This window comes from Lagenorhynchus albirostris, chromosome 8 (genome assembly GCF_949774975.1).
Source record: "Lagenorhynchus albirostris chromosome 8, mLagAlb1.1, whole genome shotgun sequence".
Classification (NCBI taxonomy): Eukaryota; Metazoa; Chordata; class Mammalia; order Artiodactyla; family Delphinidae; genus Lagenorhynchus; species Lagenorhynchus albirostris.
In genome coordinates, this window is record NC_083102.1 from 68,658,749 (window position 1) to 68,683,393 (window position 24,645).

Consider the following 24,645-nt stretch of genomic DNA (forward strand, 5'->3'; position numbering starts at 1 on the left):
AACCTTACCACAGGAAAGAGCACAGTTCCTCTTAGGAGGAGGTGAGTGGTTCTAGCCACCAACCCCACTGGGTCAAACTGGCAGATATGTGTTTCAACCCAGTTAAGTTGGAGCTACCACCCCAAGGCCTGTGAGGAAACGTTGTTATTTTGGAAAGCAGAGTTGCACTCTCAATCCAGTTGAAGGTAAGGCTACAGAGTAAAAGATTATATGTAAAGAACACACACAAAAATTGTGAATAAAAGAATCTTATTGGCTAAAATGGAATTTGTTTGAATAAATTATCCCAGCGTGAGTTTTCTTGCAACCGAGCAATAGAAATGATACCATATTTGATGGTTCAAAAAACCTAGTGAGACTCAACACCTTTTATGTATGCATATACACACACACCTTTATTCCTGGAAATACTGTTTCAATATGAAACCAAATATTTTTATACTTCTCTATCTTCTAAAGCACCTGGAAATTGTCTGTACTTGTAGACAATACGTCTTCAGGAATGACACACCAAAACAGAGCTAAGTACCAACTCCCTTACCTTCCAGAGGTCAGGAGATCCTTCTATAAGTTTGGCTTTGATGTGACAGTATTTTAGAGCCAAATGCAAACACTCAGTTCCAAATTCCAAGTCATAGTCACTACACTGTGTAGGAAGAAAAAAGAATTAACAAGTTGAAATATAATTTTAAATAATCTTTTAATTTCATAATCAACTGTACATGGAAAAGAGCCCAGAAAACTCGCAAACTGTTTAATTAGCTACTGATTAATCAGGTACATTAATCTTCCCCATGCCCTAAAAGCCAAATAAAACAAATAGAAAACAGGAATGTTGCAATCAGAAGTTTTTAACTTCCTGAATAGTCTCAGGTGTCAAATAAATATAATACTTCATTTCCTTTGCTCAAAAACTACATTTCCAAACACATTTGTGAAATGCCTCAAGGTATGACCGAGGATTACCGTATCAGACTTGATTTAACAAATATAGGTATCCATAAAACTCCAAACCCCTTATCTCATATTTATACCGCTTTCTTATTAATTGGTATTTTAAATATCAATATATCCTTTTTAGAGGATATATTTTGATTCTGAACATGGCAATATTTCAGTCTTTCATTATGAGAAAAAATTTAAACGCCCATTAGATTTTAGTAAAATATAAGTAACATTTTTTAGCATTTTAAGCAGAACCATCAAAAATGACCAACACAATATAATTCAGCTGAGTAACCGTCACTAAGTACCTATCAAGTCCAAGGTTTGTATTAAGGACCAGAATAAAAAGACAAATGAAACATGTTTTGTGGCCTCAAGGAACTCAAGTCTAGAAGGGGAGGTTGATCTATACCAAATATTTTATAACAGAATGTGATATGGAACAATAGAGGAATATTTATAAGTAGACCAGGAGATAAAATACTTAATTCTACATGAGGGTATCAGGGAAGGCCCATCAGAGGAAACGGTCTCTGATCTCATTCCAAAGACTGAATAAAACTCAAGCATAGGGATACCCTTCAGGCAAAAAGTGCCAAACAAAGATATAGACGTTGCAGACATCTGCTGGATTTGCATTTTACAAAGAGCATATCCATATAAGACAGACTGCAGGAAGACAACAAATACGAATATGACATTTAGCACCCTTTGCCAATTTTTATTGTACTTGAGCTTACGAAATGCCAAATTTTAATGATTTATGAAGTTAATGTGCAAGAAAATATAACCATCAAGTATACCCAGAGTCCCAAATTAATCAGAACAGTCTCAGCTTAAACTTTCTATACTAATATAATACCTAACATGACATTTATTAAACATTTTCATCTCTAATATAGTATTATCAGCAGTTGTTACATTTAAATACATTAAGTTTTGGTAAACCTCTACATTCTACTTTCAACGTCTGCACAGGCTCATCTAGTAGTATGCAAGTGAGACCAACCTACAGTAAAAAAAGAGTTCTCTCCTAACACACAGTTAAATCCCAGAGATGACTGGCAATAACCCTTTTCCTGCCTCTTTCCAGATGCAAGATATTGAACACATGCATGGACAGCCTTAAAAGCGCTCACAAAGTGCATACTAAGAGGAACCCACAGGAACAGCTACTTCCTTTGTATCTCAGGGATGAGAATTACTTGATGCTGTGCTCCTGCCACTCACGTGATGTACCAGCCAACATGGCAACAGCTTACAAACTGCATGAAGTCTTCAGGATTCCAATCAACAGAGCCAACAGGAAATAAGGAAAATGATGGATCAGGTACTTATGAAATATATACTAGAAACAGATACTGAGCCATCCTGGCAGAAATAGTCTGAAGCTGTTATTCACTGTATAGATTAATATTACAACTATTTACAGGGTTTTTGGTAATTTTTTTGCATTAAACCTTGCTTCTACAGTTACCTCAAAAAAAAAAGCATGCTTAACGACAAATTAAATTCTGAATGTGTTTCTTAAGAACATGGATGACGACTTCCACTTCTGCCTAGGATATAGAAAGCTGACAATGATGCTCATTTCAGAACAAAAGAAAAAAGCAGACAAACTCCAAAAGCAGAACTTTTCCTCAAAACATCAGAGCTGAGGTCACAGGAGGACCAAGTACCCCTAAATCTAAGAAAAGGCATGCCTCCCCCCAAAAGGGAGCGAGTGCCACACAGGCAGGTAAGAAGCAATCACCTAAAAATTCCAACAAACTGTCAAACACTGAGTGGAGGAAACTAGGAGAATGTAGAGCCTCTGGGAATCACAGCCGCAACAGGAGTGTATACCCACCCGCAGGGTCTTCTTCAGCAACCTGTTACTGGGTGCTCATGAAGAGGTGTAATAGTATTTCAAAGTTACTGTGAGTTTAAACTCAAGGTAATCACTAAACAAATGTTTTAGAGTAAGAAGTCAATAGTGATAAGAGGGAATCATAAAATGAGAAATTCATACAAAGGCAGGCAGAAAGAAAGAAAAGGAACAAAAATAAATCACCCAGCAAGATGGTAGGTTTTAATCAAGTAAGTTAATTAATGTGTAACTACATAAAGTATCGACATTATCCAGCATGGGGGCCATAGTGCTATCACTGATCACATGAAAAACACACAAATACATAGGTGTGGAGAACCCTCTGCCTCCCTAAATTTGGAGCCCAAAATAGTGTTAACAATGTTCTCCTCAGGCAGAAGCCCTCAGCACACTATTGTCAGAGGTCCCCACAGACACTGCCAACCCCAGTCACCTTACAGTGAACCTCACAATCAACAGGCCCACTTATAAAATCCACAAATCCAACCAGTCTCCAACATACACACAGGAGCAAAAAACCCAGATTTAACTGAAACCCAAGGTAAAACTAAAATGAAAGATAAGGTGAAAAAGGCAAAAAATAAAGTATTTCGTAGGAGCTAGAAACTATACAGTTAATAAAGACTTAATAACCCCAGAATAACAGTGTCTATACTCATAAAATAAGGATAATATTTAAGAGGATAATATTTAGAAGGGTGGAAAACAGAAAAAGATAATAGATGGCTCAACCACAAAGTCCAATATGTTAAAAAAAAAAAAAAAAAAAATCAGGGACTTCCCTGCTGGTACATTGGTTAAGAAACCGCCTGCCAAGGAAACTTACACAAGCCTCTTAGATAGCCTCATCCACCAGAGGGCAGACAGCAGAAGCAAGAAGAACTACAATCCTGCAGCCTGTGGAACAAAAACCACATTCACAGGAAGACAGACAAGATGAAAAGGCAGATGGCTATGTACCAGATGAAGGAACAAAATAAAACCCCCAAAAAAACAACTAAATAAAGTGGAGATAGGCAACCTTCCAGAAAAAAAATTCAGAATGATAGTGAAGATGATCCAGGACCTCGGAAAAATAATGGAGTCAAAGATCAAGAAGATGCAAGAAATGTTTAACAAAGACGTAGAATTAAAGAACAGACAAACAGGGCTTCCCTGGTGGCACAGTGGTTGAGAGTCCGCCTGCCGATGCAGACGACACGGGTTCGTGCCCCGGTCCGGGAAGATCCCACATGCCGCGGAGCGGCTGGGCCCGTGAGCCATGGCCACTGAGCCTGCGCGTCCAGAGCCTGTGCTCCGTAACGGGAGAGGCCACAACAATGAGAGGCCCGCGTACCACAAAAAAAAAAAAGCTGCCAGAAGCTATTCAGTAATATCTCATGGTTGTGTAGAGTTCTATTTTCTCTGTAGTGTGGGTAGCTCTGAAAATGTGTACAACCTTCTCCTTCTACTTTCCCTTACACCTAGTTTGCATTAAGAAAAATGGAAGAAAAATTAGCAGTGAAATTGGAAGAATAAAGGTAGAATATGAACAAAGTTTTAAAGTATATTATTCTCAATCTTGACAATTACAAACATAGATATTCTCTTCCCGTTTGATTTGTTCTGTAAATCACACATAGTTGAAGTTATTTTTTTTTTAATTAATTTTTTTCTTTTTTTTTTTTTTTTTGGTATGCAGGCCTCTCACTGTTGTGGCCTCTCCCATTGTGGAGCACAGGCTCCGAACGTGCAGGCTCAGCGGCCATGGCTCATGGGCCCAGCCGCTCCACAACATGTGGGACCTTACCAGACCAGGGCACGAACCTGTGTCCCCTGCATCAGCAGGCGGACTCTCAACCACTGCGCCACCAGGGAAGCCCAGTTGAAGCTTTTTTGTTATGTGTATATTGTTTTCCTGTCTTCTCTACATAGCGGTTAAGTGACTAACATCAAATAAATAGTTTATAATACACCTCTCACACTGTTCGGTCAGTCTCCATGGACCATCACCCTATAGTTAACCTCCTGCCCAGCCCTTTCTCCTGTACCATCCTCTGTTATGCTTCAGTTCACTCAAACTCATTACCTAATAGGCTCTTTACCTCCTAGATTTGAAGGAATACCTATTGCTCACCAGCATCCTCAACTGGTTTCTACTGCTTTTCCCAACCATCACTAGTAAGTGGTTCAAAGGCAGGGTACGAAGGCAGGATTAACATTCCAGATCCCTACTGCTCTTCTTCCATGCAAAACACTCCTTCCTTCCAAAATACGGGCCATCTGGACAATGTTCCAACCTTCATAACACTATCATCTCTCACTACTTCATAGGCTCTGCAGTTTCAGGCACATGGGATCAGTCTTCCTTTTTACTCCAATTACTGACATTATACTAGCTGAATTCAAGGTCCATGTGCACAAACTTTAAATACTCTAGCCATTTCCTTGACATTTATCTTCACTTGAACAACTAATTTCTGTTTTGGGGAACTTGATGTTTACCTTTATCTGTGACTCCTCTGAAACTTTTCATTCCATAATCCAGTCTGACTTGAAGATCTAACCATCATTTCTCTTACTCTCCTCTCACAATGAAGTTGCCCTTTTCCCTGAAAGAGGCATCCAATCCTATAAAACCTCTATTTGCTCTTGATTAGGAAATGTTCGCTTTCTTAGACTGCCCTTCATCAACCAAGAGACTATGGTGGAAGGCATGAAAAATGTCTAGCACCCCAACTGCTTTGATCTCTTGTCCATCCGCTAGATTTCCTTTATAAACTCCAACTACAAAATCATGTCATCTATTCTATTTTCTAAATTTTTAGTTCATACATTTCAGTTATCAAGCTACATAGTTCAAAGAACCAAGTATCTCTATAAGACTTGTTATGAAAAAGTCAACCTCACCCCCTTCACCCTACTTTGTCTTCTCCAGAGGCGATCATTTTTCCTTCTTTCAATTGACTCTTCTAATATTCATTTCCATGGGTAACACTCAACCTTCAGTGAGTAACAAATGTACATATACTCTCAGTGGCACATAGCAATATACTTCTTTCTCATGAACAGCTGTGGGACAGCTGAGATGACTGTGCTCTAAAGCTGCAGGACTGTAGGTTGTCTGTGGCAGTTCTGATCTGTGGGTCTCACACTGCAGGCCACAATGGAGGGGCAGCCACGAGAGTATGCCTTCCTTAAGGCAACAGATGCACCAAAGGGCAAGCCCAACAGCACAAGCACATTTACGCCTCTGCCTATATCACATCTGCTAAAATCCCAAAGCAAGTTAAGAGACCAAATCCAGAATCAAGGAGCAGAGAAATATACTTCACTTACCAGGAGGCCATAGTAAGGGTACAAAAGCAGAACACTGTCAGGCCTGAGCAATTGCAATTAAATAGTTTACCATCACACCATCTCTCTAAATAACATACTTGTAATGCTGCCTCTTTATTTTCTGAGTTGGCCATCATATATGGAAGAACTTTGTCTTCTCTCCTCCCAACATCACCACAATACACACCAACAATTCCCATTCCCCATGCCTTCAATATCCTAATTTTGGTTAAATCAATGTGTGTCTACATTACTGAATATGTAAACATTACTCATAGCTAGGTTATATATTATAATTCCTTTCCTGCACAAGTCTTTGTTTTTCCTGGAATTAGAACTTCTCTTTTGTTTCAAGTGTTTGGTTTTCTACATACTTATGACTCATTCAACAGCAAACAGTTATTTGTCTAGATCTACTCTCAAGATATTCACACACATAAGGCATTTCACCAACTTTATATCCCTGAAGAAGTCACTTTTGAAGTCTTCTGACCTTTTTCAACATGGACTGGTTGTTGTCCTCTGACAGTGACACACAGCTATCATCCTGAGAATGCCCTATACCATGATCCTGGGGATACTCTTCATCTTTCTCCTATCATGAATCTCCAATATCCCATGTAATCTTTTTGAATGACACTCTCCTTTCCGTGGAACACATCCTCTAATAGCTTTCTGAGATAGGGAATATAAGAGGTAAGTTTTAAAAACACTTTTTGCTGCATTATTTCTTTGATATTTCCTTCTCTCAATTTTCTCTTTCAGAAAGTTTTGTTACTGAATATTGATTTTATTTGATTGGACTTCTAATTTTCTTTTCTTTCCTATATGCCATCTTTTTATCCTTTATGGGGAAGTTCCTCAGATTTATTTTTAACCCCAGATCTTTTTTATCCTCTGAACTTTTTTTTTTTTTTTGAGCATTCTGATCTTAATTCATGTCGGCAATGAACTTTTATCTCTGTAATGATATTTTTAAAAGTTTTCCTTTCTCGGGCTTCCCTGGCGGCGCAGTGGTTGAGAGTCCGCCTGCCGATGCAGGGGACACGGGTTCGTGCCCCGGTTCGGGAAGATCCCACATGCCGCGGAGCGGCTGGGCCCGTGAGCCATGGCCGCTGAGCCTGCGCGTCCGGAGCCTGTGCTCCACAACGGGAGAGGCCACAACAGTGAGAGGCCCGCGTATCGCAAAAAAAAAAAAAAAAAGTTTTCCTTTTTCTACATATTCACTGCTTCCTCATATTAGGCTTTTGTGTTTGTTTTGGTCTCTATCTTCCACAGTAAAGTGCATTCTTCACGTGGGATGGTAAACTTGTCAGCTTATATTTAAGAGTGGAAGATTAAAAAGCTATTAAGCAATGAGTGCAGGGGTGGGGTTTGTGAACGGTGAGCTTCACTATACGGAGATGGGGAACCTCTGAGGTTAGTACTCTTAGGTCTGTCTTCTTCGACTAGACATATTACTCAAATAAAACACTTCCGGGATTCCCTGGTGGCGCGGTGGTTGAGAGTCCGCCTGCCGATGCAGGGGACACGGGTTTGTGCCCTGGTCCGGGAAGATCCCACATGCCGCGCAGCGGCTGGGCCCGTGAGCCATGGCCGCTGAGCCTGTGCGTCCAGAGCCTGTGCTCCGCAACGGGAGAGGCCACGGCAGTGAGAGGCCCGCGTACCACAAAAATAAATAAATAAATAAAACACTTCCAATCTCCAGCCAAGACAGAAAGCCAAGCCGCCAGGATGTTGGCTGCTGAGTGGGAGAAGAGACCATGGGCTTCTCACGTTGGGCAGGCAATGTGCACATGGTCTGTTAGTCACCGTTTGGGGCAAGGCACTCCTTCCCTCAGCTGCACCCAGTGTTCTCCCCAGACGGAGGAAGGATTCCACCCCCACCTGTCTCTGTGGTGGTGGTGGTGGGGGGGAATCATAGAGTAGAGAAGGTGATTTAGAGATCAGACTATTTTTAAAATATGTTCTGGCAAAGCCTCCTTATTTTGTCCCCCTTCACTCAGTTCTAGGAGTATCTGGTGCTACCTGAACTTTTGGGGAATTCTATTGTAGTCAATTTTACTTCTTAGCTTTCCCTACAACTCTCTTATAATTCAGCCTTCTCAAATCGACTGCATCAGTTACTACTTATTCACCTGTTTTCTGGTTATTTATTTGTTTGCCATCACCACCTCTCATTCTCCTTATTTCTGTGGGTTCATGTTGGTTTTAATCCCTTGCTAAGTGGATTTAGTGAGATTTGAGTAGTGAACAAAACTAGATACATGTTCAGTTGGTTATCTTTACCCAGAAACAGGTAAGTAATTCCAAATTGTCATCCACAAAGGTGGCTTCAGTTTATATTCCCATAAACAACACATTAAAATGTAGCAGAGTTCTTAACATGAGGTGAGTGAATAGGACTCAGAGGGACTGGAAAAACCTCTGAAAATAATATTGTGTGTATAATGCAGTTATTTTTCTGGGAAGGGATTCTACAAGTGTCAAGAGCTTTTATAACACAAAAAAAGTGAGGAACTATTGTTTTATGGTAATCATATAATGGTCCATGGTTACAAATAATCCGATTACATATCTATTTTTCCAGCTTTAACATCACTCACAGTATTAGTTCTGCAAAGCAGCCTGGGAAGTTTGCCCAACAAAGAATATACACATTAGAGAAAAACTAAATCAAAGGCATGCATGCACAGGTTTCTCACTCTGCAGTTATAGAACCATACTCAGAATATTTCAAGTAGAAACAAAATAGGCTATCTTACAATGAGGTAAACAATGAACACCTGCATTCAATTTATCATCTGAAAATCAAACTTGAAGCATTTTGCATACATTTACATGGTTTGAATTATGCAATGTATTTGAGAATTGCAGGAGAGACAGTTGTCCAAGAAGCTTTGTTCTTACAATATATCCAATCATTTTATGAGTAAATAAACAACCTCAGACTAAGTCCATATGAGGCTGATAACATAAATGCAATCATCACTCTTCAGGAAACAAATTACAAATGACCTGGCTAAGGACAAGATTTCTATGAGTACCAATTTTTAGAAGAGTTTATACAGAATTACATTTACAAATGGCTTTCAAACACTTATCAGTTAAAACAAAAAACTGTCAGTTTATTCACATTTTTATCAGCTCTACCCAACCAAAAGCCACTATGAACTTACAGGCAAACACCACCCATATGCATCAGTTAAACATTACCTAGAAGATGATACTTCTTTTCTGCATCCAGATAATTAGAGGGAAAAATAACATGGAAAAGTAAATTTCACTGGTAATTGTGTAACTGTTTAACTGTTTTTAACTATTTCTTTTCAGCTTCACAATCAAATACTGTCAAGCACTATTAAAAACTAAGAGGTTCACTGAATATTTTACTCTTATGTATCTTCTTTGAAAAAGTAAACTGATCGAAGCTTGCAAATAAAATTAAGGAATTGAGATAGTGCCCAGAAACCCACTGAGCAGACATATCACACATGCATTGTCCAGCCCCAGGGTCAACAACTAAGGGAAAAACTGAAAAACTGGATCAATACCCAGCCGCAGAGATAAGGTAACTTTAAATTCATGCAGAGAAAACTGTTAGAACAGGGGTCCCCAACCCCCGGGCCTCGGAAGGATAGCGGTCCAAGGCCTGTTAGGAACCGAGCCGCACAGCAGGAGGTGAGCGGCGGGCGAGCCAACAAAGCTTCATCTCCCGCTCCCCATCGCTCTCATTACAGCCTGAACCATCCCTCCCCAAACCCCGACCGTGGAAAAGTTGTCTTCCACGAAACTGGTCCCTGGTGGCAAAAAGGTTGGGGACCGCTGTGTTAGAAGGCTGTTATTGTAATCTCATCAAGAGATTATGAGGGGGCTTCCCTGGTGGCACAGTGGTTGAGAGTCCGCCTGCCGATGCAGGGGACACGGGTTCGTGCCCCGGTCCGGGAAGATCCCACATGCCACAGAGTGGCTGGGCCCGTGAGCCATGGCCGCTAAGCCTGTGCTTCCGGAGCCTGTGCTCCACAACGGGAGAGGCCACAACAGTGAGAGGCCCTCATACCGCAAAAAAAAAAGAAAAAGAAAAAAGGGATCATGAGGATCTGAAATAAATCCAGGAAACAGAGAAGGGAGGGCCCAGAGCCAGAAGCTATTTCAGCATCAGCAGGGTTGGTGACATTATTACCCCAGTTGGAAGGTGCAGAAAAAGGGAACAGTTCCATTGGTTAGATTCATGGCATCAGTTTAAGTTCCCTATAGAACATCAAGCAGCAATACTCATAAGAAGCTGTAAATACATGTCCAACATTTATGAGAGAAACATGAAAAAGAATGATCAAAAAACTTGAGGAGTATCTATCCAGATACCAAGCAAATATTTATGGAAAAGTTGCCAGGCATCCTTCTCTAAGCACCGAGAAGGATGAATGAGGCTGGGGAAGATATACAAGCAAATACAACACAAAGAGATCAAAGTTAAATCTGTATGTTCACAGGCTGTGGGAAATGAAGAGAAGCACCGATGACTTCATGACATCAGTTCTACTTTTTCTTCAATGACACAAGTTGCACAAAATTTAACCTGAGTTCAGTGCAACACTTAAAACTGTAACAATCTGCTTTAAACGCCAAACATTATCTCATTATCTCAAGACCAAAACTACGGTTTTAAAATTATCCCGCCGTCTCAACAACTTGTCCAATAGCCTCCTGCTGGTCCATTCCTTACACTAAATTTAGTACCTTCAGCCTTCTCCCTGGTTCTCATATTTCACATGATATTTTCAAATGTTTCTTCTGAGTCTCACTTTACAATCTAGTTCCCCCAGCATCAACTGTTGACTTAAACACTGTGAAACTCTGTTTCTAGGTTTTCTATGAAACTCTGTGGCTCCTAAAAACTCTTCTCTACAGCCTAGCCTACATCCTTCAATCATGAAAAGTCAGAGCTAAGAGAACAGGAATTAAATGTGCCTGAACACCAGGCCATTGAGGCTAAAACTAACAGTGACAAGCTATTCAGCAATAAAACAGAACAATAGACTGACATGTGCAACAACATGGATGAATCTCGCAATCATTATGCTTTAGCCTTAGAAGCCAGACACAAAAGACTACAAATTTGGCCCCATAGAAGGCAGCAATGACAGTGTGCCGGTGGCAGATCTAGGCTTTAAGAAACTTTGTGTGTTTCCACCCTTTTATACCTGCCATCTCCATGAGAACATGCCTGGATAGACTGCTGGTCAAACCAAGGTGAAAGAATGGAGCAGAGCTGTCCAGCCAATGTACATCCACAGTACAAAGCAGAGCTGCCCCAAAGCACAACACATGCGCGTGCATGCGAGTGCGCACACACGCGCGCGTGCGCGCGCGCGCGCGCACACACACACACACACACGCACTTATTGATGAGAGCCTGAACTAAGGCCTGCATGTCCCTCCCTCACCATCAGAGAGCTAGGCTGTGGTCTCTGGGCAGGATGAAACCAGTTACAGACCAGGGAGCACCTATTTAGTAGGACTGTCTGGGGACACTGGGAAGTCGGCCAGGAACACCTGGATTGAAATATTTCTGTAATAGGTAACATTCTATTCTGAGAAACTTAATAGATTTCCTTAGCAACACGGAATGGCGATCATTCCATTTGTCATCAACAAGTATAGACCATGTGAGGGAAAACACAGCCCAAGCGGTTGGTCACGTTTCTGCTCCTTTTCTACGTATTCTATAGATTCCAGCATGGACCAGCAGAGCATGCCACTGGCAAACCCCAACTCCTCTGTGCCATTACACCTCACTCTGTGCACCAGCCTTTGATGTACTTAGATCCTGTGTTCAAAATGAATTACAATGGCCCTTGCCACCTCTAGTACAGATGGAGGCAAATAGATGGTGCACCACTAACAAGGCCTAGGGAAAATGAACACTCTTCTATACACAATCACTATCCTCATTATCCTTATGTAATCCATCCAATAATGTAACAACTGAGTTATAAAAGACAGAATTTTAATTTCATCCTTCTCATTTTTATCACAACAGGCAAAGTGTCGGAAACAATGTGAGGTTTTCCAACTTTGCCCAAATTTATCTGCTCCTGTTCCAATAATTAAGATATCGATGAGATATTGTACTTGAATCTTTTAAACAATATTGGGTGCTGGCCATGCCCTCCCCACCCCCCACCCCTTTTTGGGAAAGAAAATACCCAATCTACAATCCCTGCTAAGAAAGCATCAACCTTGTTTTATTTTCCTGTCATACCATTCCTTCCCAACCCCACTCCATAGGTTCTGCTGACTGGTCTATCGGTGGGGACCTATCTCTAGAGCAGCCAGTCCAACAGATGATCAGTAGCTTATGATCTGGGTGAACGGGCTGATGAAGGCTCTATATGCCCAAAGTTTGCACTAGGACATGAGGAAAGAATTTGCCAGTTGAGAAAGGAAGTCAAATCTACTATGGCATGCACTCCTCTTGGAGCGCGAGGGTTGTGGAAACTAAATCTGAAGTTACAGAAAAACAGAAATCATAAATTTAGAAGATGAGGTGAAAAAAATGGATTAATCATAAGGCAGCAAAACCCCTAGAAGTTAACTCAGGTCTCAACAGCTTACCAGTTACCAATGAATTCTCTTTTTCCAATAACTTACATGTCTTTCTTGGGAAACTTTTAATCTCTCTTCCTTGTAAACTTAAAAGCTAATCAGGGAACTTCCATAGACAGTGGAAAGGTCCAGTACCAATAAAAGTTCCTGATAGAGGCAATTATCTCAAAATCCTTCTGAAAGATTGTATAACTACCAGCATCACTGATGATTATTCATAAATATGGCGAATTATCCAAAACTCTTTTCCAAACCAAAATGACAAGACTGATTATTCTTTGCAAGAATGCTACCTGGGTACCCCTGTCACAGCATATTTGATGTCTCCAGAGTCTTAGCTCATTAGTATCAACACAGGTAGACTCTTCTCCCATGCACTGAACATTCAAAAAATTCCATTTTTAACCTTAAAGTAAACTTGTACAATGGAATATATCGACCATACAACCAACGTCGAAAGAAATGGCACTCCTTTTTGAACCATGTTTTAGGAACATATAATGAACTTGGCAATATAATAGGTAAGTGATAGTCTGTCCATAAACTACTGTGAAAAAATTTAGTCTTTATACTCAAAAAGCATAGTGCAGTAACACCTTTTCATAAGATTGGGATATGTTTTAAGAAAAACAAAGAAAAAAGAAATTTCGGTGATAGTACGAAGGACAAAACGTAGGACTCATACCCAACCGCAGCTCTCAGTCCTCTGAAAGAACTGCATTCCCTCCCAAATTAATAATTATTTCCTGAGTGTTGACATTTATTCCCTGCTATTCAATGTAAGCAAAAGCACATTCTCTTTCCAAAAGGATTATCGTGATATTAAACAGACATCCAACATAGAAAGGCCTAGATGAACTACCAAAAACAAAAAAAAATTACAGGAAAAGAAACAGCTCTGATTAGTTTTCATCGTGAAAATATCAAGAGTAGGAAAGACATGTAGATATCAAAGAAGGAAATCCCTCTTAAAATCTGGATGTCCTGGGATCAGGATAGATCACCTGTCCTACAAAGCCTAACACAGAGGTCTTATTCTCTAGGGAATCCTCACATTAGAAAACTTAATAGCCATCAAGTCCATTATGAGTTAAAATTACCTTAATTTGTACGCATTGGGACCACAAAAAAGCTGAAGCAGTAATCCCGAAAAAAGTAATTAATCTATGTTAAATCTATGTTAATCAGTTATGTATGTGTTAAGGTTAAGAAAAAGATTCAAAACATACCTAAATAATTCTTGCCAAATCTTTAGTTTGTTAAATTGTGTAATTTTTTTCCCCAGAAAGTACAACGCTTGTGAAAGATCTCAGGCAGAATATACTGAACACAAGAAGCTATCTCTTGATCATTCAAATGCACAGCAACAAGATAGAACAAGCTTCCTCCCTGGTACAATTCCAAATAGGACCAATTTAGGACCAATTTTATCCAGTGTCTAAAAACTATCAAATCACAAACATGCCATATTTGCCCCACCAGGGACCATTTCTAGTTGCCTTGCTGCAATGTCCAAGAAAAACTAGAAGTTTGAAAATTGATGTCTTTCCAGGTTAGAATAAAATGAAAATTAGCACCTTGAATAAGACATTCCAGTTCACTTTTACCATGTTTTTTTTTTCTGTTTTTCCTAAAAGAATCAAAATATTTTGTAGCGTCCTTTCAAATCATCACCTAAAAGAAACAGCAGTTCTTTTACTTTCTCCTTTCCCAAGAATGCGGAGTTCTCCAATTCACTCCAGGTCAAACTCTGATTATATTCAAATATATCTCGGCCTTGGGGAAAAGCAAGGGAAGGTGGCCAGCACTCAAGGGTATCAAGTAACAAGCACCCTAACACTTTTTTCAAAGTGTATCTTGTGCCAACAGAAAAACGGTAACTCCAAGGGAATAGCCATTGGAGAGATGTATATACTCTCCCCAGGATGAAATATTTTTTCTTTCGTACATTCAATTCACTAAAAATGTTCTTAAGTGGTGATTTTTACCCTAAAACTGTATGCTTATTAAGAAATTATATCAATATATACACTCATATCAATGCACACATATCAGTATCTACATATGATATATCAACAGAGGCACTAAAAAGGGGGAGCTCCTCGGTTCAGCAATAAAGGTGCAAAGTGCAACACTCACTCCCCTTGCCTTGCACAGAAGTGAAAATTCACCACACCTGACCTTGGTATATTCCACATCATGGACTTGCAACAAAATGCCAGGCCATATTCACCACACACTGTCTTTGCCAAAGGCTAAGAAACCGTATGATTCGTCTTTTTTCTCAGTTTCTCCATAAAAATCAGATTAAAAAGGCTTCCTGTTGTAACTTCCATTTTATCTAATATTTTTGAAAGCCATATGTGTTTCACCGTAGAGAAAGATGATACTGACACGTCCACTCACTGTAGAACCGTTGGTGAGAGAACATCTTTTAATTTCTTTTAACTTTCAGAGGTTTTTCTTTTTTAATGGTTTCTCCTCCTGTTGTTTATTCCTTGGTATTATTTTATTCAGTTTCCTAAAAGATTTGAGAGTCCTGACTTAATTTTTAACTGAGGAACTTAAATATCCTGGATGTTTCACTGTACAAATGCGATGATTAAATACAGAACAATCTAAGCAGCAGACCACATTCAAAAGACTAGTTTTACTTCAATTTTACCATAAATTAAAAACACTACAAAGCACTACATTTAGATTAAATCATAATAACTCTTGCAAATCAATTGCTAAGTTGTTGCTTTGCTTGTAAGAGCCACAGATAAGTAACTCTACCTCTAGTTTTCATAATGGAATACTTCCTACTATGTTTTGAAGGAGAACCTGTGGTAACTTGGGGTCGTTTTTAACATGATTGCCTGCTAACCACCACACAACACAGCACACACCTCAGGCCTCAGCAGGAAAAGTGGATCCTTTAGCAATGGCTGTCTAGGCAGCTGGAGTTAAATCACTGAAACAATTAAAAGATTTTAACCCCACTGCAGGAAACTTCACCAAAGGCACAACTTTTAAAAGATGTTTCTTCATACAGTTTTAATCACTGATTATGTCCAAGAGGTACATCAGACTTATTTAAGGCCCTATGCAAAATGGAGTTAACACTGGCACTAGTTAGGAGCCTGTGAGATAATGAATGTATTATTTTATTCATTACTTCATTGCTAGCATTTCTACCTGTGCCTGATAAAAATGCAAAGGAATTTTTAATCAAAAAGTAGTGTATTTTAAAACTATATTCCAGAGGTATCAAACAGATTCTTACAAAAATTTAGTGGTAATCATATGGCTCTGGAAACCATATACTACTGTCATCTGGATTACTTGAGAATAGTACATCTGTACTAATTTTTAATCTAAGATTGCTTTTAGAGTGTAGTCAGGTCTTCCACTGTCCTTAGATTATGTACAAATAGTACTTGATTAACGATTAAGGAACATGGACTTCAATCTGAAAGTATTAAAGTATACATGTGAAAAATTAACTCCTGAGAGATACTGCCTTATCCTGTGACCAACCTTTTTTTCTCAAGTGTAAACTTCATAGTAATAGTATAAACAATCCCACACGAGTACATGTATGCACACACAAAAAGCCAGCATTCGTAAAAAGCCAAAGATTTCACAGTCAGATTAAGCCCTAAATTATGTACTTTCATAAGGAATCTCTTTAGTCAAAAAAAACAAAAGGCCTAAATAAAATCTAATTCTCCTGTGGTTGCAAAGGACATAAAAAGGACAACTTCCTAGAAACCATGATATTAGTTAGCCACAAGTAAAAGAAATACTGCATTCAACTCTGAGGGATTTTTAGATCAGGTTAAACCAGCAAATGTACCTGCTTGTTTCAGCAGTTTTCAATAGCTTTCCCTCAATTTACCAATCTAGAAAAGGTAAAGCTCAGTCATCGAGGATCAGAAGCTGAAAATAACTTTCATTTTCTTCTAGCTTTCTTTAAGTAATAAATTCCATGAAACTGTAACATCTTAAAGATCACAATAAAATGCACTCATCCATTACACACATACCCACAAACTAACAACTACCATATGTCAGGAATTCTGCAAAGCAATAAGAACCAATTCATTGCATTCTTAAAGTTCTATGGCACAAATAGGAATTTTTAAATTTTGTCCATTTTTAAAAGCCTCATTATTACCCACACTATTTTTATGATACAGCTTAGCAAAAATAAGTAGATTTCTATTCCCCAGAAAAATACGTAAAACAAGATTGCCTTCACCTTTTCTTGCCACTGCTCCTCACTTGCCCTTATCTCCCCTTTAGCTGTAACTGAAAAGTTAAAATACATGAAAATTGTCTCCAAGTCCATCAGTTTTGTGCAGAAGTACACTATTTTCTGAGTGTTATTAGCTGTGATCCACAGCAAATGTTCTTTATGCAAATAAGTTCAGGAAATGCTAACTTCAACATAGTTCAGCAACTTCCATTTCAGAGACCTTAGTTTACTAATATGCATTTTGAATATTCGAATGGGGAATATCATGTCTAGCATTTCCCAAGTATATTTCACCAAGAGATCTTTTTCCAAAACTTACTCTCTTCAAGAACAATGTTCCATGGAACACAGCTTGAAAAATTATGATTTAACCCTTCCTACTTCAACTTTTCCAAGAATATGCTCACAGTCTATGTCCCTCTTCTATTGTCTCTCCCTCTGTTTTCTTTTGTCTTTGTTTCTCTTTTTCTCTTTCTCTATTTCTCCTCTCCTCCCGCCCTCATCTCTGTATCTATTTCTTTCTCATCCTTTTTAGTCTCCCTCTGTCCCCTCACTTCCTCCCTCTTTTCCTCTCTCTCTCTCTCTCTCTCTCTCTCACACACACACACACACACACACACACACACACACACACACACACACACACACACACACACACACACACACACACACAGCACCTCTTTCAGAAAAGTCTAACGACTGGTTTCATGCCAACCATAGCATCTATATATTAATAATGAGCCTGTATTTAACAACAAGTGAGATTTTGATTATATACCCTAAGAATTGAGTTTCAACTCACTAGTTCAGTGTAGGCATGTGCTTTGTATTAGACACTGATATTCTTGTTTCCAGAAACATCTCTTAAGTAAAAGCTTAAATACTTTGCCTATTTAATCACAAAGGGCATTAAGCCACTAATTCTATCTAATGTGGAAATTACTAGTCTACCAGTCTACTACTAGTAGTCTAACAGGAGACTAGTCTAATAGGAGAAAATATGCCTGATCTGCTAATTTAGCATATCTACTTAATTGTAATTAAAACATCAAAGCAGACACAAGCACATTTTAGAGAAAGATATTTCCAATTTAAAGAACAAGACATTTAGAAGATATTTATTTAGTACTAAAATATAATTTAAAATAACATGGTGGATATAACATGTATATAAATAGTATACATAGTATCAACTTTTGCATATTTGGTTCTTTCATATCTGACATTAATACTCCTAAACTCAGGAGTAACTGACTTACAAAAATCATGTGAAAAATCAAGTAATCAAATTACTTGTTGGGACTCCCCTGGCGGTCCAGTGGTTAAGACTCTGTGCTTCCACTGCAAGGGTCATGGGTTCGATCCCTGGTCGGGAACTAAGATCCCACATGCTGCGCAACACAGCCAAAAAATAATAATAATAATAAGTTACTTGTTGAGGGGACTAAGCAAAAAGAGCTAAGTATTCCAAAAATGCTTTCTTCCATAACAACAACAAGAACATTGGCAGATATTATGAAAATCAGCTTTCTAAGAACTCTGCAAAGTAAACAAAGGCATGTGACGATCTGTGGAATTGTTCAAACATATAGCACTAAATCTTGGTAAAAATAGTTAATGTTGTAGAATTTTAATTTACCCTGTTTCTGCCACACATTCTCTTCTGAGCATGACAGCCCTGAAAACCAACTGCCTACAACCACAATGAAAACCAGAAGCCTGGCAGCCCCTGGATAAGGTAAAACAAGGCTGGAGCTTCTCAAATCCCAATTCCCAGGTAACTGCCATAACTTGACCTGTCCAGAAGTTCCCTGAAAAGTCCAAATCCAAAGGTTTGTCTTTATTTGACTTGAGTCAGAGCTTTCCAATGCAGTGTTTCCCTGGGAGCATTAGCTACATACTATCAATGCTAATTGTTTATTAGTACAGCTGCCTAATGTGGTTTTAACAATTGAAAATAAGCTGACCAAACAATTAAAAGGAAAAGCTGGAAAATGAGATGTCCACAGGGGACTCTGAAAAGCTCCAACTATTCCTAGGAATCTAGAAAAAGCCACATACATGCATAGAGCTGTGCACATAACAAGGAAAGACCTGAAAATGCCCTATGCTCTCATTTCTGGCTGACATTTTGCATCTTCACAAGTTGGGAGCGAGAACTACGGCAGAGTTGTAACTGCTTTTCTGAGTATAGGAAGTGTGCCCCTACACACACAGACAGCCCTTAGGCAAAGCTGGGAAAATTGTTAGTTCCAGACATTTAAGGAAATCTCTAACCATTAGCCAACTGCTACAAGCTAACTTAGCGGACTTCAATGGCTACATATGACTAAGGATATAGATATTCCAGAATGAGTTCAGGAAAGTTATTAAACAGTAGAAACAAGCAATATTTACAACAGTAAATGCTAAGGGGATGGGTTCTGATTTTCATAGTTGCCATATTAGTAAAAATATCCAGTTTAACAAAAAAAAATTCAGATACGCAAAGAAAATGAAACATAAGTAGAGAATAATCATGGGAGAGAAACTGTCCTGGAGAAGCCTAGACTTCGGATTCACTAAATGAAGACTTCAAACAAGTTTTTAAAAAATAAGTTCAGTGAACTGAAGGAAACCATGTCTAAAGAACCAAAGTATGAGAAAGTTGCCTCATCTGTTAGATGATATTAGTAACGTAGAAATTACTAATAAGAACCCGATCGAAATTCTGCAATTGTAAACTATAAAAGAAATGAAAAATTCACTAGACAGACACAATATGGTTGAGTAGTCAGAAGAAACAACTGGCACATTGAAGATAGGTCTCCTGTGTTGGTATGCTTGATGATGTCCCACCTAGAAGGAAAGGAGGAAAAGGGGCAAAAAGAATTTGCAAAGAAGTAATGCCTGACTACTTCTTAAACTTGATGAAAAATGATTTACAAATTTAACTAAATTTAAGCTCAATGAACTCCAAAAAAACAGACAGGAAGAGATACATGTCTGGATGCATGACAGTCAAATTGTCAAAAAACCAAGAAGAATTCTGAAAGTAACAAGTAACTTATGCATAAGATTCACTATTAAAGTTAACAATTTCTTAACAGAAACCATGGAGGACAGAAGGCAGTGGGAAAACATATTCAAAGTGCTGAAAGAAAAAGATTGCCAACTCAGAATTCTATATTCAACGAAACAATCTTTCAAAAATGATGTAGAAATTAAGACATTCCCAGGTAAGCAAAAAGTGATAGAATTTGTAGACAGAATGGTCTACAAGAAATACCAAAGGGAGTTCTTGAGGCTGAAATGAAAGGACACTAGATAGCAACCCGAATCTACATAAAGAGTACCAGTAAAAATAACTACATACATAGGTAAACATAAATGATAATATACATGTAAACATTTTTGTTACATGTATACATTACACGGTAAACATTTTTGGTTTAACTTTTTCTCCTTCTTAAAAGACAATAGCAAAGAGCAATAACTATGAGTATTGAAGGGCATGCAATGTATAAAAATGCAATTTATATGACATTATAGCACAAATTAGTGTATACAAAGTACAGAATGGGAGAGTATTGCTGACTCTTACATTGTTTAAGGAGGAAATCATATTGATTCTTTTAATGCCAGAAAAATTTCAATTAAAAAAATTTTGTAGGACTGGGGCTTCCCTGGTGGCACAGTGGTTAAGAATCCGCCTGCCAATGCAGGGGACACAGGTTCAAGTCCTGGTCTGGGAAGATCCCACATGCCGCGGAGCAACTAAGCCTGTGCACCACAACTACTGAGTCCGCACGCCACAACTACTGAAGCCTGCGCGCCTACAGCCCATGCTCCACAACAAGAGAGCCACAGCAATGAGAAGCCCACGCACTGCAACAAAGAGCAGCCCCCACTCGCCGCAATTAGAGAAAGCCCACGCACAGCAACGAAGACCCAACGCAGCCAAAAATAAATAATTTTTTTTTAATTTCATGAAAAACAATTATTTTAAGAAAAATTATGAAGGACAGACAAACATATCTGTAGGCAGTACTCAACCATCAACTCACCAGTCTTGGGACTCTGCTGTAATGTCACTCTCAGTACTATAAAACTTATGAAATATGTACAATTATCCCACTTTTTATATAGGAAATTCACTCCCCAAGTGTAAGCAAAGCTTACACTTTAATGACAGCAAAGCTGTCATTAAAGCTGAAACATTTACTCGGGTTATTTTCACCAGAACCCAAATGATTTCCTTTAGTCCTCTGCATCATTAATATATAAATTAAGATACATAATGTGTAAAGGTTTTGTTTACTCATTGCTAAGCTAACTTCCCTATAATAACACTATTATTTATTCTCACATAAAGTCTTTTATTGTATAGGTAAGTGTCCTAATGTGGTATTTTAAAAATGCTTGTAGTGAACTGCCACACCAAAATAAAATACACTAGAGAACATAATCAATTTCAACTAAAAATATAAACCTGTATCTTCCAAGTTTTTAGTTTTTATAAGGGATATGTATATATATATATATATATATTTTTTTTTTTTTTTTTTTTTTTTTTTTACTGAGTGGCTATTACATGCTAGGCATTGGGCTCAGCACTGAGGGTAACGTAGTGAACAAGACAAAGTCCCTACCCTCTTGGACTACAACTTACAACTTATAGGGGAATAAAGATAAGAGACATGTAAACCAGACCAAATAGATAATTACAGATTACAATCAGTAACAAGACTGACCATAATGAGAGCCACCCAGTCAAGCCCAGCTTATATCAACCAACACCCAGCCAACCTGCAAACCAAGTAAGGGAGAAGAGTTGTTGCATGCTGTGGAGTCTTGGGGATATTTGTGCATAATGACAGCTGACCAGCACTTGCAACATCAGGCACTGTACTAGGAGCTTTCCATGTGTTACCTCATCCAAACTTCTCACTGATCCTTTGAGATAGATAATATTTTTAGCCCTATTTAACCAATAAGGAAATTGAGAATGACAGGTTGAATAACCTGCTTACAGTCACACTGTCAATAAGTGTGAGAACCAAGAATCAAACCCAACTGGTCTAATTTTAAAGTCCTCTGGCTCTTTATTACTTTGATTGTGCCCCTTCTCCTAAGTTGGTTTCAGTCTGCTAACATCCTTACCCTATTTCTTTTCTAGCACTCATGGATGTAGATTATAGAAAATACACTACAACCTCAAACTGGTGTTTCCAGATTTACTTTTCTTGTTCTTGCCACCTTATGAGCTCCTTTACCTGGGTGCAAACTAGACAGTGCTACCAAGCTTTGATACCATTTAAAATGATTACACTGTTTTATCTTCCAGAAAACAGAAGAAGTTACACCAGCAAAATGAATTTTACTATTTATCATTTAAATTAGATTATAAAAAAATTTTTAATTAAATTCAGTTTTTACAAAAATGTCTTACTGAAAATAATATTATTTCCAGATGACATTGTAAGTATACAATTTGATAGTGACAACGTTCTCCTGGAAAAAAATATATAATGGCAAGAATGTTCCTTTTAGGAATAAACTAAAATTAGTAAATTCCTTCATCTGAATCAAGAAAGCCAGGGTAAGTATAGAAAGTGAAATTTATTTAAAATGCAGCACTCAATGTACAGTTCATTTTTTCACGTAATATTATACTGCTTTATATACCACCAGGACATGATATAACATGATGATTTGTACTATGGTTGAAAACAAAGGGCATTTATGCTTTTCATAATCCATCAGAATCAGGTATGAAGTAGACTAGCCTACTTCTAATGACAGGAAGTCTGTGACTTCCTGATGCTAATTCCATTTAGTATTTTGTGGTAGGAAACACACAGACTGCACGAAAGGATATAACCTATCGTTAACAGCCTAAGGAAGCTTCGGACATTTACCCTTTTTTTTTTTCTTTTCTAACTTATAAATAAACTTGAGATCTTTAAGGGAAAGAAAAAAAAAGTCTGGCTAAAGCATCTTAGAATTTTTAGTTTTTCTTAGAAATGGAGGATACAAAATTTTTCCTTGCAGTTTTCTTATTATCCTAAAGACAATAATAGGTAAGAAAAGGGTGTTTCCAAGAAAGGAATTTAGTGTCATTAAACACGTAAGTTTAATAGAATGTTTCCTGAACCTCCACACTGAACTACAGCCATCAGAAGTTAACAGTCAGTCATCCTATTTATTGCTACTATTTCAAATACACTCATTCCCCTATGGCATGTATATCAAAAAATATTCAACATTAGAACCAGATCTCAAAGTGAAACCACACAGATGAAAACCACACAGGTAAAGACAGACAACATGCTAATAAAAATGCACTGCTGAATATATTCACAACTAACCAGCTAAGGACACAAGTCTCCAGTCTTTTCAACTAACCAGCTAAGGACATAGTCTCCAGTCTTTTCATCCAATGTTATCAAACCTTATTAAAAGGTATTTGCGGGCTTCCCTGGTGGCGCAGTTGTTGGGAGTCTGCCTGCCGATGCAGGGGACACGGGTTCGTGCCGCAGTCCGGGAAGATCCCACGTGCCGCGGAGCGGCTGGGCCCGTAGCCCATGGCCGCTGAGCCTGCGCGTCCAGGGCCTGTGCTCCGCAGTGGGAGAGGCCACAACAGTGAGAGGCCCGTGTACCGCAAAAAAAAAAAAAAAAAAAAAGGTATTTGCAAAAGCAATTATACCTTTTTATGGGCAATTATTATCAAAATGTATTAAAATAAAGCATGTTGTTGTTTTAAGAATCAGTTACAGGAAACATAACAGGTAATCAGGCTGTAATTTTTATCTTGTTTCTGCCATTTAATACATATTGACCTTTATAAGTACCTTGACTTCTTAACTACCAATGGGAAGATCACCTACCAGTTATTCTTCCTTCGATATCCCACTCAGTGAACTAGTTTCCCTTTCGCTCTGTGTGAATCAAAAATTCGATGCTAATTTAACAAAACTCCTAGATGAGGCCAAAGAGGACATTTTAAATCAGTTTCGAAGAATCGAATAGTCTTAAAGACACATACACTCCTGCCCGGTCAATCCCCATTCTAAACACACTTCCTGTGACTTTCCTGGTGGTACAGCGGTTAAGACTCTGCTCTCCCAATGCAGTGGTCCTGCGTTCAATCCCTGGTCCGTGAACTACAGCCGGCATGCCGCAATTAAAGATCCCGGCAACTAAAAATCCCACGTGCCGCGACTAAGACCTGGTGCAGCCAAATAAATAAGTTAATTAATTCTTTAAAAAGATGATTAAAAAAATAAACACACTTCAAACTCACACAGCTCTCAGGAACAGATGTAAACGCCTGCCCAAAGTGGATGCTTAGACCAACAGGCACCTAAATAAGAACTGTCAAAGCAAAGGGCAAGTAGCTCTAAACCAATGGGGATTCACCACTTGTTCAATGAATACATTCTAACATCTGTTACGTAGAAATTTTAAAAGAAGAAATTATCACTGAATAAAAATGTGATGTGGTTAAACCTGGTTTAGTTCTGTTTGCTAAAGAATCAATTATTACTGGAGTTTTGCATACAAAGGCCAGTACTTTTCCCCACTGAAACAAACCTGGTTTTTTTCCCCCACTAAGTTAAGCCTGAAATCTCTTTCAAAGCAACTGTTTCTTCTCTAACACAGTGTAAAATATCCCTGT

The 24,645-nt window shown here is 38.5% G+C and overlaps 1 protein-coding gene across 2 annotated transcripts in view; it reads right to left on the reverse strand.

Annotated features, from left to right (window-relative positions):
• CRPPA (CDP-L-ribitol pyrophosphorylase A) overlaps window positions 1-24,645 on the reverse strand; it is a 305,420-nt gene that overhangs the window by 210,819 nt on the left and 69,956 nt on the right. Inside the window, exon 4 of one of the 2 annotated variants that reach the window (XM_060156132.1) lies at window positions 542-646. The exons of the other annotated variant lie outside the window; for it this stretch is intronic. Within the exon in view, the coding sequence (XP_060012115.1) occupies window positions 542-646 (105 nt within the window). The remainder of the gene's footprint in view (window positions 1-541; window positions 647-24,645) is intronic. 2 annotated transcript variants of the gene reach the window in all.